This window comes from Elaeis guineensis, chromosome 3 (genome assembly GCF_000442705.2).
Source record: "Elaeis guineensis isolate ETL-2024a chromosome 3, EG11, whole genome shotgun sequence".
Classification (NCBI taxonomy): Eukaryota; Viridiplantae; Streptophyta; class Magnoliopsida; order Arecales; family Arecaceae; genus Elaeis; species Elaeis guineensis.
The window spans coordinates 64,582,551-64,599,126 of NC_025995.2; the positions used below are offsets into that span (position 1 = coordinate 64,582,551).

General features: G+C 35.7%; 1 protein-coding gene across 1 annotated transcript; it reads left to right on the forward strand.

The window, feature by feature from the left end:
• Window positions 1-6,947: 6,947 nt before the first annotated feature.
• On the forward strand, window positions 6,948-7,781 carry LOC140856233 (uncharacterized). Its single transcript, XM_073253368.1, has one exon. It carries the CDS (start codon window positions 6,948-6,950, stop codon window positions 7,779-7,781), a length of 834 nt encoding a protein of 277 aa, XP_073109469.1.
• The last annotated feature ends 8,795 nt before the right edge of the window (window positions 7,782-16,576 follow it).

A 16,576-nucleotide genomic window follows, 5' to 3' on the forward strand; every position in this document is an offset into this window, starting at 1 on the left:
AAGGAGGAAGACGACCGTGAGGGTCGGCTCACGAACAGCAACTCAATTATAAAACCTTCAGCCCGTTGGAAGTTGCTGGGAATTACAAGTTTGCCATTGAGTCGACTCATGGGGGTCGACTCATGAAGTTCAGAAAATCAGGAAAAATGTGAATAAATTCCAAAAAAATTTGAAATTTGGGGAGAAGGAGTTTAGCTCTAAGATGAGTTTTTAGAATGAAAAACTTGAGCTTTTGGGACCAAAAAAGGTGTTGGAAATTAAGCTCTAAGAAATTTTGACAATAAATCATTGGAAATTAAAAAATTAATTCAGGCAAATGGATCAAGAATTCCTAGATTTCTCCTAATTTCACAGAATCTATCCTCACTAAGGGCCTTTGTAAAGATATCAGCTAATTGATTTTCGGTGCAAACATATTCAAGAATTATATTTTTGTTTTGAACATGTTCTCTTATAAAGTGATGTCTTATTTCAATATGCTTGGATCTTGAGTGTTGAATAGGATTTTTAGATAGATTTATGGCACTTGTGTTGTCACACTTTATTGGTGTTTCATTAAGTTTAATTCCAAAGTCTTCGAGTTGTTGCTTAATCCACAAGATTTGAGCACAACAACTTTCGGCTGCAATGTATTCGGCCTCAGCCGTAGACAGTGCTACCGAATTTTGTTTCTTGCTAAACCATGAGATTAGGTTAACTCCAAGAAATTGACAAGTTCCACTTGTGCTTTTTCTATCTAGTTTACATCCAGCAAAGTCAGCATCAGAATATCCTAATAAATCAATTTGTGAGTCCTTAGAGTACCATAACCCTAAAGTTTGAGTACCATTTAAGTATCTAAGGATTCTTTTAACAGCATTCAAATGAGATTCTTTAGGATTAGATTGATATCTAGCACATAAACAAACACTAAACATGATATCAGGCCTACTTGCAGTTAAATATAATAATGATCCAATCATACCTCTATAGTATTTTAAGTCTACACATTTACCTTCATCATCCTTGTCAAGCTTACATGAGGGACTCATTGGTGTGCCAATGGATTTGGAGTTCTCCATTCCAAATCTTTTGAGTAGTTCCTTGGTGTACTTGCTTTGGGCGATGGAGATTCTCTCTTTTGATTGTTTGATTTGGAGTCCGAGGAAGAAGGTGAGTTCTCCCATCATGCTCATCTCGAACTCCCCCTGCATAAGCTTAGCAAAGTCTTGACAAAGAGATTCATTAGTAGACCCAAAAATTATGTCATCAACATAAATTTGTATAACTAACATATCATTTTGATTTCTTTTGATAAAGAGGGTTGTATCTACATTACCTCTTGAAAAACTATTATTTAGTAAAAATTTGCTTAGTCTATCATACCATGCTCTAGGTGCTTGTTTTAATCCATATAAAGCTTTATTTAATTTAAAAACATGATTAGGAAAAGCATGATTTTCAAATCCAGGGGGTTGTTCTACATAAACTTCTTCAGCAATAAATCCATTTAAAAATGCACTTTTAACATCCATTTGAAATAATTTGAATTTCATAAAGCAAGCATATGCAAGTAGAAGTCTAATAGCTTCTAATCTAGCAACAGGTGCAAAGGTTTCATCAAAATCAATTCCTTCTTCTTGATTATATCCTTTAGCAACCAATCTTGCTTTATTTCTAATTACATTGCCATACTCATCTAATTTGTTTCTAAAGACCCATTTTGTGCCAATTATTGAACAGTTTTTAGGTCTTGAAACCAAAGTCCAAACATTATTTCTTTTAAATTGATTAAGTTCCTCTTGCATTGCATTAATCCAATTATGATCTTTTTCAGCTTCTTCAATAGTTTTAGGTTCAAAATGAGATACAAAAGCACAATGATTAAACACTTCTCTTAGTGAAGAGCGAGTTTTTACCCCATGCATAGGATCACCAATAATTAATTCCTTAGGGTGGTTGTGAACATACCTCCATTCCTTGGGTAGGTCATTTGTACCTTGAGGTTGTTCTTGAATTTCTTCACCTCTCTCATCTTGTTTGTCTTCTTGTCCCTTGTCCTCTGGAGTAGCTGAATCTTTCAGAGTGATCTCCTTCATACCTTCTATTAATGGATCTGCATCATCAACACCCTCATTCTTCCTCGAAGGAAGATCGTTAGATTCATCAAAGACAACATGAATGGACTCCTCAACTATTAGGGTTCTTTTATTAAAAACTCTAAAAGCTTTACTAGTGGAGGAGTAACCCAGAAAGATTGCTTCATCTGATTTTGCATCAAATTTACCAAGTCTTTCCTTACCATTATTTAATACAAAACATCGGCAACCAAAAACATGAAAATATGCAATATTTGGTTTTCTTCCTTTCCAAAGTTCATAGGGGGTTTTCTTAAAAAATTGTCTAATTAAAGCACGATTTAGAATGTAACATGCTGTGTTAATAGCTTCCGCCTAAAAATATCTTGGAAGGTTGCTTTCATAAAGCATGGTACGGGCCATTTCTTCTAAGGTTCTGTTTTTCCTTTCAACTACCCCATTTTGTTGGGGTGTTCTAGGAGCAGAGAAGTTATGGCCAATTTCATTTTCATCACAAAATTTTTCAAAGTCTTGATTTTCAAATTCAGTTCCATGATCACTTCTAATATTTTGAATTGAAAATCTTTTTTCATTAGTGACTTTTCGATGAAATTTAGTGAAAATATGAAAAGTTTCATCTTTGTGTGCCAAAAAGAAAACCCAAGTAAAACGAGAGTAATCATCTATAATTATAAAACCATATCGTTTTCCTCCTAGACTAGTGGTTCTAGTTGGTCCAAATAAGTCCATATGCAAAAGCTCTAAAGGTCTAGAAGTTGAAACAATATTTTTGGATTTAAATGAAACTCTAGTTTGCTTACCTAGTTGACATGCATCATAAATTCTATCTTTTTCAAAATTCAGTTTAGGCAAGCCATGAACTAATTCTTTCTTAATTAATTTTGAAAGAGAATGCATGCTAATGTGAGCAAGTCTACGATGCCAAAGCCAACTAGTCTCATTAATTTTAGCATTTAAGGATACTAGGCATTGCATGTCTAATTTGGCTAAATCATTTAGATCTACCATATAAACATTGCCATGTCTATGACCTATAAATTTGATGCCATCATTAATAGGACTAGTCACAATACAAACAGACGATTCAAAAACAACTTTATACCCTTTATCACAAAATTGACTAATGCTAAGTAAGTTATGCTTTAAACCTTTAACTAACAAAACATTTTCAATATATTTGGAGGGAGTGATACCAATGTTACCTATCCCGATGATCTTTCCTTTGCCATTATCTCCAAAGGTGACCATCCCTCCATCCTTATCATCAAGCGTGATGAATTGTGATTCATCACCAGTCATGTGTCTCGAGCATCCACTGTCCAGATACCATTTCCTGTTTTCTCCATGGGATGCTAGACACACCTGCAAACAAATGTCAAGTTTTTGTTTTAGGTACCCAAGCTTTCTTGGGTCCTTTTTGGTTAGTCAAGATGGTTCCTTTTGGAACCCATATTTTCTTTACAGTTATGTTTGCACAAGTGTAAGATTTATGTCCTATTCTACCACATTTGAAACAAGTAGTATTGGTAGACTTGTTACTTGAATAGTTTACATAAATATTTTTCAGAAATTTTTGTTTCTTTAAGGGGTTATAGCCGAGTCCGGCCTTATCATATACGGCCTTTTGATTTTCAAGAATCATATTTAGTTTGTTTGAACTTAAGATGAATTTATCTACTATAGGTTTCAGCTTATTAATATCATTCTTTAGGCTTTGGTTCTCTTGAAACAAAGTGGATTTTTCAATTGAAAGATTTTCAGCTTGTTTTACTAAGAACTGATTTTTCAATTTTAGTTCTTTGTTTTTCATTCCTAGTTTCTTCAATTCATCAATTAAATCATTGAAGGCTTCATGCAATTCTTCAAAAGTAAATTCACTAGGGGTTTCAGAAATTACCTCATTATCGTGTGCCATAAGGCACAGGTTGGCTTGTTCTGTTGAGGTCTCCTCATCGGAGCTTGAGTCGTCGCTCGCACTCCATGTGGCCATCATTGCCTTCTTTTTGAACTTTTTGGGACCTTTCTTCAATTGTGGACATTCGGATTTGAAATGCCCCGGCTTCTTGCACTCATAGCATATAAGGGGTTGATCTTTTTCTTTCTCTTTGCTTTGTTCCCCTTTTGTGAAAGGTCTCTTTCTCATCCCCTGTTTCCTCTTTCTTAGGAACTTCTTGAATCTTCGGGTGATGAGTGCCATTTCTTCATCCTGTTCTTCATCTTCTGTGTCGTCAGTTTCTTCATCAGGAGAAGCTGTGGATTTGAGGGCAATGGTTCTTTTCTTTTTGACTTCATTCTCTTGATGTTGCTTCATGCTAAGCTCATGAGTCATCAAGGATCCAAGAAGCTCTTCTAGAGGTAGAGTGTTCAAGTCCTTTGCTTCTTGGATGGCAGTCACCTTGGCTTCCCAAGTTCTTGGCAATGACCTGAGAATTTTTCTTACAAGCTCACTGTTAGTATAAGATTTGCCAAGACTCTTCAAACCATTAATTATATCAGTAAAATGAGTAAACATAGCAGTTATGGACTCATCTTGCTCCATTTTAAATAGCTCATATTTATGTACAAGCATGTTTATTTTGGACTCTTTTACTTGATTTGTTCCCTCATGGGTTACTTCTAACCTATCCCATATTTCTTTAGCAGATGCACAGGTAGAAATGCGATTAAATTCATTTGCATCAAGTGCACAATAAAGAACATTCATAGCTTTAGCATTTAATTGTGCCAATTTCTTATCAACCTCATCCCATTCTCTTTCGGGTTTGGTTGACTCCTCACCATCTATAATCTTGGTGGGTGTGTGAGGACCGTTCACTATGATACTCCACATATCATAGTCTAGTGCTTGTATGAATATCTTCATCCGAGCTTTCCAATAGGTGTAATTAGACCCATTGAAAAGTGGAGGTCGGTTGGTGGATTGCCCCTCGGCTAGAGAAGTGCCGACGTGGGTTGCCATAGATCTTTGGCTCTTTGATTGTTAGATCAAAGAAGGGCTAGAGCACCGAGCTCTGATACCACTTGTTGCCCAGCTATGCAACCCAAGAGGGGGGGTGAATTGGGTTTTAAAAAATTTAAGCTTAACTAATTACTTATGAAAAATATATATCAAAAGCTTGATGAATGAGGAGAGAGACTTTAGTTTGAGATTAATTGCTTAAAGCAAGAATGCAAGGATATAATGGAGAATTAAAGAGAAACAATAAAGCATGCCACAAACACAAGGATTTATAGTGGTTCGGTGCCAACCTTGCACCTACATCCACTCCCCAAGCTCCTACTTGGGAATTCCAATCCACTATGCTTTGTATTCAACCCGAATACAACCGTCGGAAACTCCGACACTAGCTATCCCAAGCTAGTCCACTTGTTTCCCGGGTACAAGCCGACCCAATACACTCCGATTTCAGGTTCGGATCAACCTTTCCTTATTTTGGAAACCCTCCAAAACAAAAACAATTACTCACAAGATAAAATCAGTTTAGAGCACAAATAAGTACAAGAATAGCTCCTTAAATGAGCGAATATAACAATAAATACGCTTTACTCAAATGAAGAAGCCCCTCTTAGATTTTCTCAAAGTGGATGAGAGATGAAGTAAATGCTTGAGGAGTTGGTGAGCTTTGATTGATGGCTTCTTGAAGGCTTTAAATGAGCTCTTGAATGAGGTTGAGAAGTTGGCTTGAGAAACCCTCTCTTGAATGCACTTGAATGCCCTCTTGAATGCTCTTTCTTTTGTCTTTTCAAATCTCTTGAATGCCTCTTGGATATTTTATATCTCTCTATTTTGTTTTCCACCTTTTGAAACCTTTTATAGCCTTAAGAGACAAAGGAAAATAAACTAGGCAGAAAAAGAGCCGTTAGAGCACAAAAAGGAGCATTAAAAAGCAACTAAATATGGCCAAAAACTAGCCGTTACAGGCAAATCCCGTAGCAGGGGTCGACTCATGAGTCGACCCATGCTTCAGGGGTCGACTCATGAGTCGACCTCTGATGCAACATCCAGAAAAACAAGTTTCTGGAAATTTTGGCCCACACTAATAGAGGTCGACTCATGAGTCGACTCACAAGCCGTGCCAAGCCAAAAAAGGTCGCGTGCCAACAGGATTTTTGCGTGCCAATCAGCTCATTGTGCCATGAGTCGACTCATGAGTCGACTCATGCACTTCAAACCTTCATAACTTCAAAAATATAAGTCCAAAAATAATGAAATCTTCACCAATAGATCACAAATCATTTGCTCTACAAGATGATACTATCAAATCAGAGTTTTGATGAAATTATGATTTTGCCCCTGTAGAGCATAAGGACTTTTTCAAAATAAAAAATATTTGTATCCCTTCAAACTGTTTTGTAATCATCAAAATCAATCTAGGAGCAACAACTGACATAACACTGATCATATTTTAGACAAGATCTAGTAAAGAGGTAGAGGGGGATGTTGAGAAGTGAGATTTTTCTAGAATTCTTCGAAACTTCTAGAAATTATAACTCAAGTCAAGTAGTCAAAGAGTCATTGTCTAGAAAGTTGAAGTCTTAGCTTAGTGAGTTATAGTCAAAGTCAATTATTTTCTTTCTAAGAAAATGTTTAGTTCCTAGGCATTAAATATGGAGATTTCTAGAGTCGTATTTAGCCTCTATAAAGGCACAAGCTGTCAGCTTTGAAAAGTGAGTTCTAAACCTGAAATATAAATTCAGAAATTCTCCTCCTTTTCCACTCTTCTCCACTTCTCTCCCATAAATCAAAAAAATAGAAAACTCTTCAAAAAAATCAATTTTACAGAAACTATCTCTAACAAATGGTATTAGAGCCCTTTTGATCTTATAGGCTGAAAAAATCAAACACAAAAATTCTTGTTGTGTTGAAGTATGGCTTCAACATTTACATCCACTTCCACAAATATTGATGTGCCCGCACCTCCAATATTTGGGGGAGATAATTATGATTACTGGTGCATAAAAATGAAGCTCTTCTTGAGAGCTAATGAGCTATGGGAGATAGTAGAGAGTGGCGTTGATCAAAGACAAGAGGGAGTTCAGTACGAAGAAGCACAATTAAAGAAATTGAAGGAGGATGAATTGAAAGATGTCAAAGCCTTAGCCCACATTCACATTGCTCTTGTAGACACAATTTTTTCGAGAATTATGAGGGCTGCATCAGCAAAGGAGGCATGGAGTATTCTCCAAGACGAGTTTCAAGGTAATGACAAGGTAAGGATCACCAAGCTCAATACTTTGAGAAGAGAATTTGAGAATTTGAAGATGAAAGAAAATGAAAGTGTCAAAGATTACACTTTCAGAATGATAGAAGTTGTAAATCAGATGAAGATTTATGGAGAAATAACTTTTGATCAAAGGATTGTCCAAAAAGTGTCGAGTAGTCTAACTCAAAATTTTTTTATAGAAGTCACCATAATAGAAGAGTCCAAGGACTTGACAAAACTCAGTTCAACTGAGTTATTTGGATCCTTGCTAGCACATGAACAAAAGCTTGGCAAGAATTCAGAAAGTCCATCTAAAGGTTCTTTTCAATCAAAGCACAAATCAAAAATAGAGAAAATAGGAGGCAAAGGGAAATTCAATAAAAGCACAAGCAATGGAGGGTATGCTGATGGTGCCAAGAATCAAGAGCCTCAGAAGAAAGAAAAATTCCAACCATGTGGCATTTGTGGGAAAACAAATCATTCGGAGAAGGATTGTTGAAACAAAGGAAAGCCTCAGTGTTGTAGTTGCAAAAAATTTGACTATATTGAAAAGAGTTGTTGGTCAAAGCAAAACCAGAACACTCATCAGGGCCAGTCCAGGACACAAGCAAATTTTTCAGATTGCAAGCAAGGGGAAGATCACCTATTTTATGCATGCCAACAAGCAAAATCCAGCAACAGTGGAAGGTGGCTTATTGACAGTGGTTGCACAAACCATATGACAAACAATTCAAGCATTTTCAGTGAGTTAGACACTTCAATCAAAATTTCAGTTCGAATGGCAAATGGTGCACTAGTGGAGTCTAAAGGCAAGGAAACCATTGCTGTCCAGACAAAGAAAGGTATGAGATTCATCAAAGATGTTCTCCTAGCTCCAAATCTTGGTGAGAATTTACTTAGTGTTGCTCAGATGATGAATCATGGATATTCTCTTATCTTTGAGCATGATTATTGCATCATATATGATTTTGAGAAGAACGAAATTGCAAGAGTCACGATGGAGAACAAAAGTTTTTCATTACAGTGGAAATATCCCACTGTAGATGCAAACAAAGCATGCATGGATGAAACCTGACTGTGGTACAAGAGATATGGTCACTATAATTTGCGTACACTAAACGTTCTTCGTCAGAAAAATATGGTGAGAGATCTTCCCTCAATACACATAAGTTCTAATTTATGTGAATCTTGTCAACTTGGCAAGCAGCATAGACATACCTTCTCTAGTGAACGGGCTTGGAGAGCAAAGGAGAAATTGGAGCTTGTGCACACAGATATTTGTAGTCCTCATAGAATCTTATCCTTCAGCCATAACAAATATTTTGTGCTGTTCATTGATGATTACACTCGAATGACTTGGGTGTATTTTTTATGAAAGAAAGATCAAAAATTTTTCATATATTCAAGAAGTTCAAGGCTCTTGTTGAAATTCAAAGTGGCTGTAGTTTGACGAGAATCAGTTCAGACAGAGGGAAAAAGTATACTTCTTCACAATTCAACAAGTTTTGTGAAGAGGAAGGTGTAGAATATCAGCTAACAGTTGGCTACGCATCTGAACAAAATGGAGTTTTAGAGAGAAAAAATCGGATAGTGATGGAAATGGCAAGGAGCATGCTTGCTGAAAAGAAAATACCCAAAAGATTCTGGGTAGAAGCTACTTATAAAGCAGTGTACTTGCAAAATAGGCTTCTCACAAAGGTAGTTCATGGGAAGACTCCAATAGAAGCATGGAGTGGACAAAAACCAACAGCCAACCACCTTAAAGTATTTGGTTCAGTTTGCTATGTGTATGTTCCGGATAAAAAAAGAAGCAAGTTGGATGAGAAGGCAGTAAAAGGGATCTTCCTTGGCTATAGCTCACAATCTAAGGGCTACAGAATTTTCAATCTCAGCACATAGAAGATTGTTGTAAGCAGAGATGTGGAGTTTGATGAGAATACAATGTGAAGTTGGGATGAAGAAAGGATTGAAGAAAGAATTATTCTTATTCCAACCTCTGGTTTGCACCAGCAACAACTAGCAGAAGAGCAATCTGAAGAAGATGATGATGATGCTGATGTGCATTCCCCTCCTCACACACCAATGCATTGTCCACCTCACACTTAGACACCATCTTCATCCTCATCCTCAGATGAAAATGCTACAGGTCCTAGAGGTAAAAAGTCCTTGATAGAAATTTATCATGACTGTCCTATCATTCATCTTGATCCTAAATTATGTAAGTCACGTCATTTTGCCACTCATGAGCCTGGTAGCTATGATGAAGCATCCAAATCAAGAGAATGGCAGGTGGCTATGGAGGTTGAAATGGGGATGATCAAGAAAAACGACACCTAGGATCTGGTTGATAGACCCATGAACCAAAAAGTGATAGGTGTGAAATAGATCTATAAAATTAAATTGAATCCAAATGGCTTTGTCAACAAGTACAAAGCCAGACTTGTTGCCAAGCGATACTCTCAGCAACCTAAAATTGATTATGGGGACACTTTTGCTCCAGTGGCCAAACTTGACACAGTTAAGACTCTCATTGCATTGGCAGCACAAATGAAATGGAAGACATGTCAGCTTGATGTAAAATCAGTCTTTCTTAATGGAGAGCTTGAAGAAGAAATTTATGTAGAGCAGCCTTCAAGTTTCATTGTCAAAGGTAAAGAGCAGAATGTATACAGGCTGAAAAAGATTTTATATGGCCTGAAACAAGCTCCTAGAGCTTGGTACAGCCAGATCGATTCTTTTTTCATGGAGCAAGGCTTCAGGAGGAGCAAGAATGAGTACACACTCTATGTGAAGAAGCAAGATAAGGCTGACATTTTGATTGTGTCACTCTATGTTGATGATTTACTTATCATGGGCAATAATAAAGATATGATTCTTGCTTCCAAGAAGGAGGTGAAGAAAAAAATTGAAATGACTGATTTTGGTTTGATAAATTATTTCCTTGGAATGGAAGTCTATCAATCTGATGAAGGAATTTTTATTTCACAAACCAAGTATGCAGAAGATATTCTTAAGAAATTCAAAATGCAGCATTGCAAGCCAGTTGCAGCACCTCTTGTGGTGAATGAAAAACTATCCAAGTTTGATAGACATAAGAAAGTTGATGCAAGGCAATATCGAAGTCTGGTTAGCAGCTTGCTTTACTTAACAGCAACCAGACCTGACATAATGTATGCAGCAAGTTTGCTCTCAAGGTTCATGAATGAGCCAAGTGAAGTTCACATGGGTACAGCCAAAAGGGTAATAAGGTACCTAAGGAGAACTACAGATTATGGTGTATGGCTCCAGTCATTTTCAGATGCAAAGTTGATTGCCTATTCTGATAGCGATTGGCAAGGATCAATTGATGATATGAAGAGCACTTTTGGCTACAATTTTACTCTTGGTTCCGGAGTATTTTCATACATTTCAAAGAAGCAAGATAATGTTACTCAATCAATAGCAGAAGTAGATTATATTGCTGCATCTGCAGCTGTTAATCAAGCTATTTGGCTGAGAAAAATTCTTCAAGATATGGGCTAGAAGCAAGTTGAAGCTACAGAGGTGAATATTGTTAACAAGTCTGCCATTGTTATTACAAAGAATCTAGTTAGTCACAGCAAGACAAAATACATGAAAATGAAGTTTCATACAATCAGAGATGCAGAGCAGGATAAAGAAGTCAAGATGATCTACTATCCATCAGAGTACCAGCTTGCAGATATTTTCACAAAAGCACTTCCCAAGACCAGCTTTGAGTTCCTGAGAGCAAAGCTTGGAATGATAAGGAAAAGTCTCAAGGCGGAGTATTGAGAATCGAGACTTTCCTAAAATTCTCTAGAATTTCTAGAAATCATAATTCAAGTCAAGTAGTCAAAGAGTCATTGTCTAGAAAGTTGAAGTCTTAGCTTAGTGAGTTGTAGTCAAAGTCACTTATCTTCTTTCTAAAAAAATGTTTAGTTGCTAAGCATTAAATATAGAGATTTCTAGAGTTGTATTCAGCCTCTATAAAAGGCACAAGCTATCAGTTTTGAAAAGTGAGTTTTGAACTTGAAATATAAATTCAAAAATTTTCCTCCTCCACTCTTCTCCACTTTTCTCCCATAAACTAAAAAAATAGGAAACTTCCCAAAAAAATCAATTTTACAGAAACTATCCCCAACAGGGGGTATTGTATTCAAGGAAATGTACAACTTCTTCTGGAATGATTTGTCGATATAGGCCACACAATTTGATTAAGCATTACTGGAGTAAAATGTTTCAACCATAACAAACATTCAAAACTTCCTTTTTAAGAGAGTGGTGATGGAAGACTGACTCATAGCTACATATTGGTGTTGCAAAGATGCAAGTAGCAACTTTCATGTCCAGTTTCCTTTATATAGTGGAAAACAAAAGAAAACTATAACATGATCCCTAAGAACAAAGTACAGAATGCGTTATCTTTAATAAATCCCCAGTTTCTTTCCTTGGCATGTCCGCAAGCCAATCATATGCTTGCTTAGATGTTCTCTTCGAAAGTGAGAGCATTGGATAATTTCATATTCTAAGAAAGATGTCAGCAAGTCTCATGGTTTCATATTCTTGGTACTAAAAATCCCTCAAGTTGTGATTAGGTGGCTTGTGATTATGAGACAAAGCAATTACAGTCTTATAAGTTCATCACATTTCCAGGGAAACTGTGAATAAGTTACCAATATTTCACTAAGAGAATGTTCCGAGAGCAGTAATTATATCGCTTGGCAGTCCCTAGCAGGCAGGAAACTGAACAGTATGAACATGATTTAGACAATGCCTTTTCTGCACGGACCACAACCAATGGAAATAGAATTTCTTTCTTTAACTCAAAGAATAATCTAACATAAAGATGGAATGTAAAAGATCAGCTCTCTAGAAATTGGATGCATCATAAAGTTGCATCAGTTTTTGACTATGATTGCAGCTTGGGAGAATCATTGTGGATATTGGGATTGTTTGGCTTCCTAACTTATTTTGTTTTTGAAAACCAAGAAAAGATCATATGTCCAAAGAAATTGATGTACCCATCTATAAATATAAACATGTCCAGACTTGCTCTAATAATTTGGGAATTATACTTATAAGCCACCATGTGAAGTTGCGGAAAAGACAACTGAATGGATGTTAGGAAAAAATGACAAAATCTAAAATAACCAATTTGGTTTAATGTCACAAAGGTAAAAAATTAAAGGTTACCTTCTTAGGCAATTAGTAGAAGGAAAAAAAAAATCTTTTGTTAGTCTTTGTTGACTTGAAAAAGGTTTCTGATAGGGTATGTGCATAAATGGTCCCTGAGGACATGTATGCTAAAGTAGCGACACAATCAAGAGGTTTCTTTTTTTTTCTTTTTTTTTTTGTGGGTTGGGGTTTGGGGGGGGGTACAACAAGTGTATTTCCAAAATTTCCACTTTGAGTAGTATATTTTAATGATTATGCCTTTCTAGTTCACCATGCATTGTCAATGCATTGCCAACAAAGTTGACAACTCTTAGGGGTTTCGCTCACATGGAATAACTGTTGCAACAACAACAATAATATGCATTCCGTAAGCATGTAAATATTGTTGCATAAATGCATCTCCACCAGATACACATTATGGTACATTTTTTGTTGCCTTGACGGGCTAGTCTGGGTTTGAATTGGAGATCTCCAAAGAAGCAAGAATATTTTGAAATCAACAGAGCTGTGTGTCCAAATAGAATTTCTTTTTTAAGGAATATGATGAAAGTGCGACATTCCTGACTTCAAATTTAGAACCTCTATTCTTTCTTTTTGTCTTTCTTTTTTCCTTAAGGAATATGATGGAAATACCACGTTCTTGACTTCAAATGCCGAACTCAAAACTGTCCCGAATCGGATGGTTCAGGGCATGCCGAACTGGACTGGCGGGGAATCGGGATGGTTCCGACAAGAAAAACGGCACATGCTGGTGCTAAGGAAGAAAGAGAGAAACAGAGGAAGAGAGATAGGAGGAGAAGGAGAGGCCATCGGAGAAGGAGAAGGAGATTTCTAAACTTAGTTTATGTTAATTTCAGCATATAAACTAGATTCATAGATACTTTCATATGATAAATACATACTTAAATTAAAAATATTTTAATATATTTTTTTATTATATTTTAGATTTAAAAAATTTTAAAATCTATATGTACCAGTACCTGTAAAAAATTTAATAGTAGTATAAGAGCCATATGTTTATATGTATGAAAGTAGTATAAAAGTTTTGAAAATTATTTTTAAAATTTTGATTTTAGATTATACATGGATGTATATGTTTATATTCAGATCTGAAAAGTATTTTAGATCTAATTTTTATTCATATATGCGATATATGAATAAATGCATAGGTTAGTAATTAAATTTTTATGATCTGAATTTTTTGTATATGCGATATATGATAGTATGTTTAGATCTAAAATTAATTTTTGAAAAATTTAAAATTTTTCATGTATATGATATATGATTGCATGTATGTTCTGAAAATATTTTGAGAATCAAAAACTTACTTTTTATGTAATGAATTTAGATCTAAAATTTATTTTAATGATCTAAAATTAGTATGTACATAAATTATTGGGCATGGGTAGTTTTGCATTAGGTCAATGAATTACATCTTCGATTATAATTAGAACATATTGGGTTGAAATCGATATAGCTATTGATCAAATCGAGTCAAGTGTTGATTTGACTTAGATTAATTAAGCTAATGATTCTACAAGTATTATAGATTGAGTCGATCAAACCCCATATGTAAAATCGAGTCAACCTAAGGACCTAATCCAACTTTATGGCTTGAATCCGATTCAACTAAGCTGACTAATTGAAACCAATAAGTCATTTGGTGCCTAAAGTAAGTTTCGATTGTTGATTTTTAATTAGAAGGCTACTCACCTAGATAATTTTGCCTATGGTGCGTTAATGGCATACTCTCCCATCGATCTCACTTATCTAGCCAATTGGATGATTAGGTTTATTAGTTGCTAAGGCATTTTGGTTTAGCCCATGTCAATTAGATCGATTATATGATGACTGATTAGATGAGATCTAACCTAAACCTTCTTAATTAATATTAAGCCTTATGGTCTTCTACTATTGTAGAAGTACGGGTGTGGTACTAGCATTGACTGTTCTTGACTAGTTATAGTAGTTCAGTTATATTAAAAATATGCAACTACTCTACTAGCAAAGAGTTGCTCCAAGGTGAAGATGGGGTTGGGCCCAATATCTGTTATCTGAGGGACTCAATGACTGCTTCACACCTGCTTGTAAACGGTGGGTTTGGCTTAATTAAGAAGTAGGACAATATGTATTATCTGAGCTCTCATGACTTAGAGACCAAGTCACTACAATATGTTTAGAGAAGCATTTGGATAAAGAGTTGCCTATGTATCGGTGTGTATGTCACCAATAATTGTTAGGTGAGGTGTACGGTATCAGTGGGACCACAGCACCAACTGAAAATCTTGCATTGGTCATGTTGGGTTTTCGTTTTTCATTTGGGGAGTATCAGAATCCAAAAAAATAATGAAAGTCCATTTACATCTAAAAATCTCTAGAGTAAATATAATTTTAAGTACAAATGTCTAACTAAAATTTTTACTCTCATAAATAAATAATATCGACCTCTAACCCACTAGCCCGCATCCTTGAAACTAATCGACTTATTGGTACAAATTATAAAAACTGACTCAGAAACCTCATGATAGTCTGGACATCTGAAAAGATTGGATATTTACTTGATTAAGATGCCCCAACCATACCAGCCCATCCTACAATAGAGAAAAGAGCTACTCTGGATGAGTGGATGGATAATGACCTTAGGATAAAGTGCTATGTTTAGACTTTCATGTCAAACGAGTTAAAGAGCCAGCATGAGCATATGCCCATTGTTCGTGCCATGATCACTCACCTGTAAGGTTGTATGGTGAGTAGAATCGGATCGCGTGCTTCGAATTATCCAAGTGGTTATTTAATATGAAGATGCACAAGGGACAGTCAGTCCATGATCATTGTATGATAATGATCAAGGACCTTGAGGACCTTGAGAAGCTCGGGCGAAATATGCAGAGAAAATTAAAGGTCAATTTGATTCTCCAATCCCTAACCAGTTCATTTGGACAGTTTATCGTAAACTACCATATGAACAAATTAGACTGCAGCTTATCCAATTTGGTTAATATGCTAGTTACTGCTGAGGGTACTTTGAAAAGTTCAAGGGGCTCTGTTCTTGCTATTGAGCAGGCACTTTTCAAAAGAAAATCTCAGGAAAGAAAAAGAATAAGCCTGTAAAGAAATAGAAGAAGGAGAGCAAGTCTAAGAAGGATACTCTGAAGAAAGCTGTGGAGAAAGGAAAGTATTTTCATTGCAACTCCGACAGCCATTGGAGGAGAAATTATCTGTCTTACTTGGAGAGCCTGAAGATGAAAAAAGATGATCAACCTTCTGAAGGTATGCTCATAATAGAATCTAACCTAATGATTTCTTCTACTTCTAGTTGGGTATTGGATTTTGATTCTAATGCTCATATATGTACTTCAATGCAGGGTCTAATAGGAAGTAAGGGATGGAGGCATGGTGACATGATCCTTCGGATCGATAATGGAGCAAAAGTTGCTACAGAAGTTGTTAGAACCTATCCTCTTCGATTATCGTTAGATTTTAGATTAGATGTAAAAGACTGTTATTTTATTTCTGTAGCTAGCCAAAATTTGATTTCGATCTCTGTACGAATACAGGATGGATTTATTTTTAAATTTAATAAAAATTTTTATTTCATTTATTTATGAAATAAATTTATTGCATCTAGTCTTTTGATTGACAGTCTTTATTACTTATATGTTGATGCTAATGTGAACTTAAATGAGAAAGTAGTGAGTACTGTAGGCCAAAAGAGATCTAGAGATGAGTTTAACCATAAGTACTTTTGGCACCATAGGCTTGACCATATTGAAGAGGATAGGATAAACAGACTAAAAAAGGATAGGATTCTTGATTTGGTTAAATTTGAGTCAATTTTGGCCTGTGAATCATGCCTTCAAGAAAAAATGAATATGTTACCCTTTATGGGGTAAAGAAAAAGGGTCATTAAGTTACTAGCCTTGGTATATACTGATGTATGTGGCCCATTTGATGTGCAGACCAGAGATGGTTATAGCTACTTCATCATCTTTACTGATGATCTGTCACGGTATGGATATGTGTTTCTTATGAAACACAAGTCTGAAGCTTTTGAAAGATTCAAAGAATTTAGATAAGAGGTAGAGAAGCAGATAGATAAATCCATCAAAGTCCTATGAT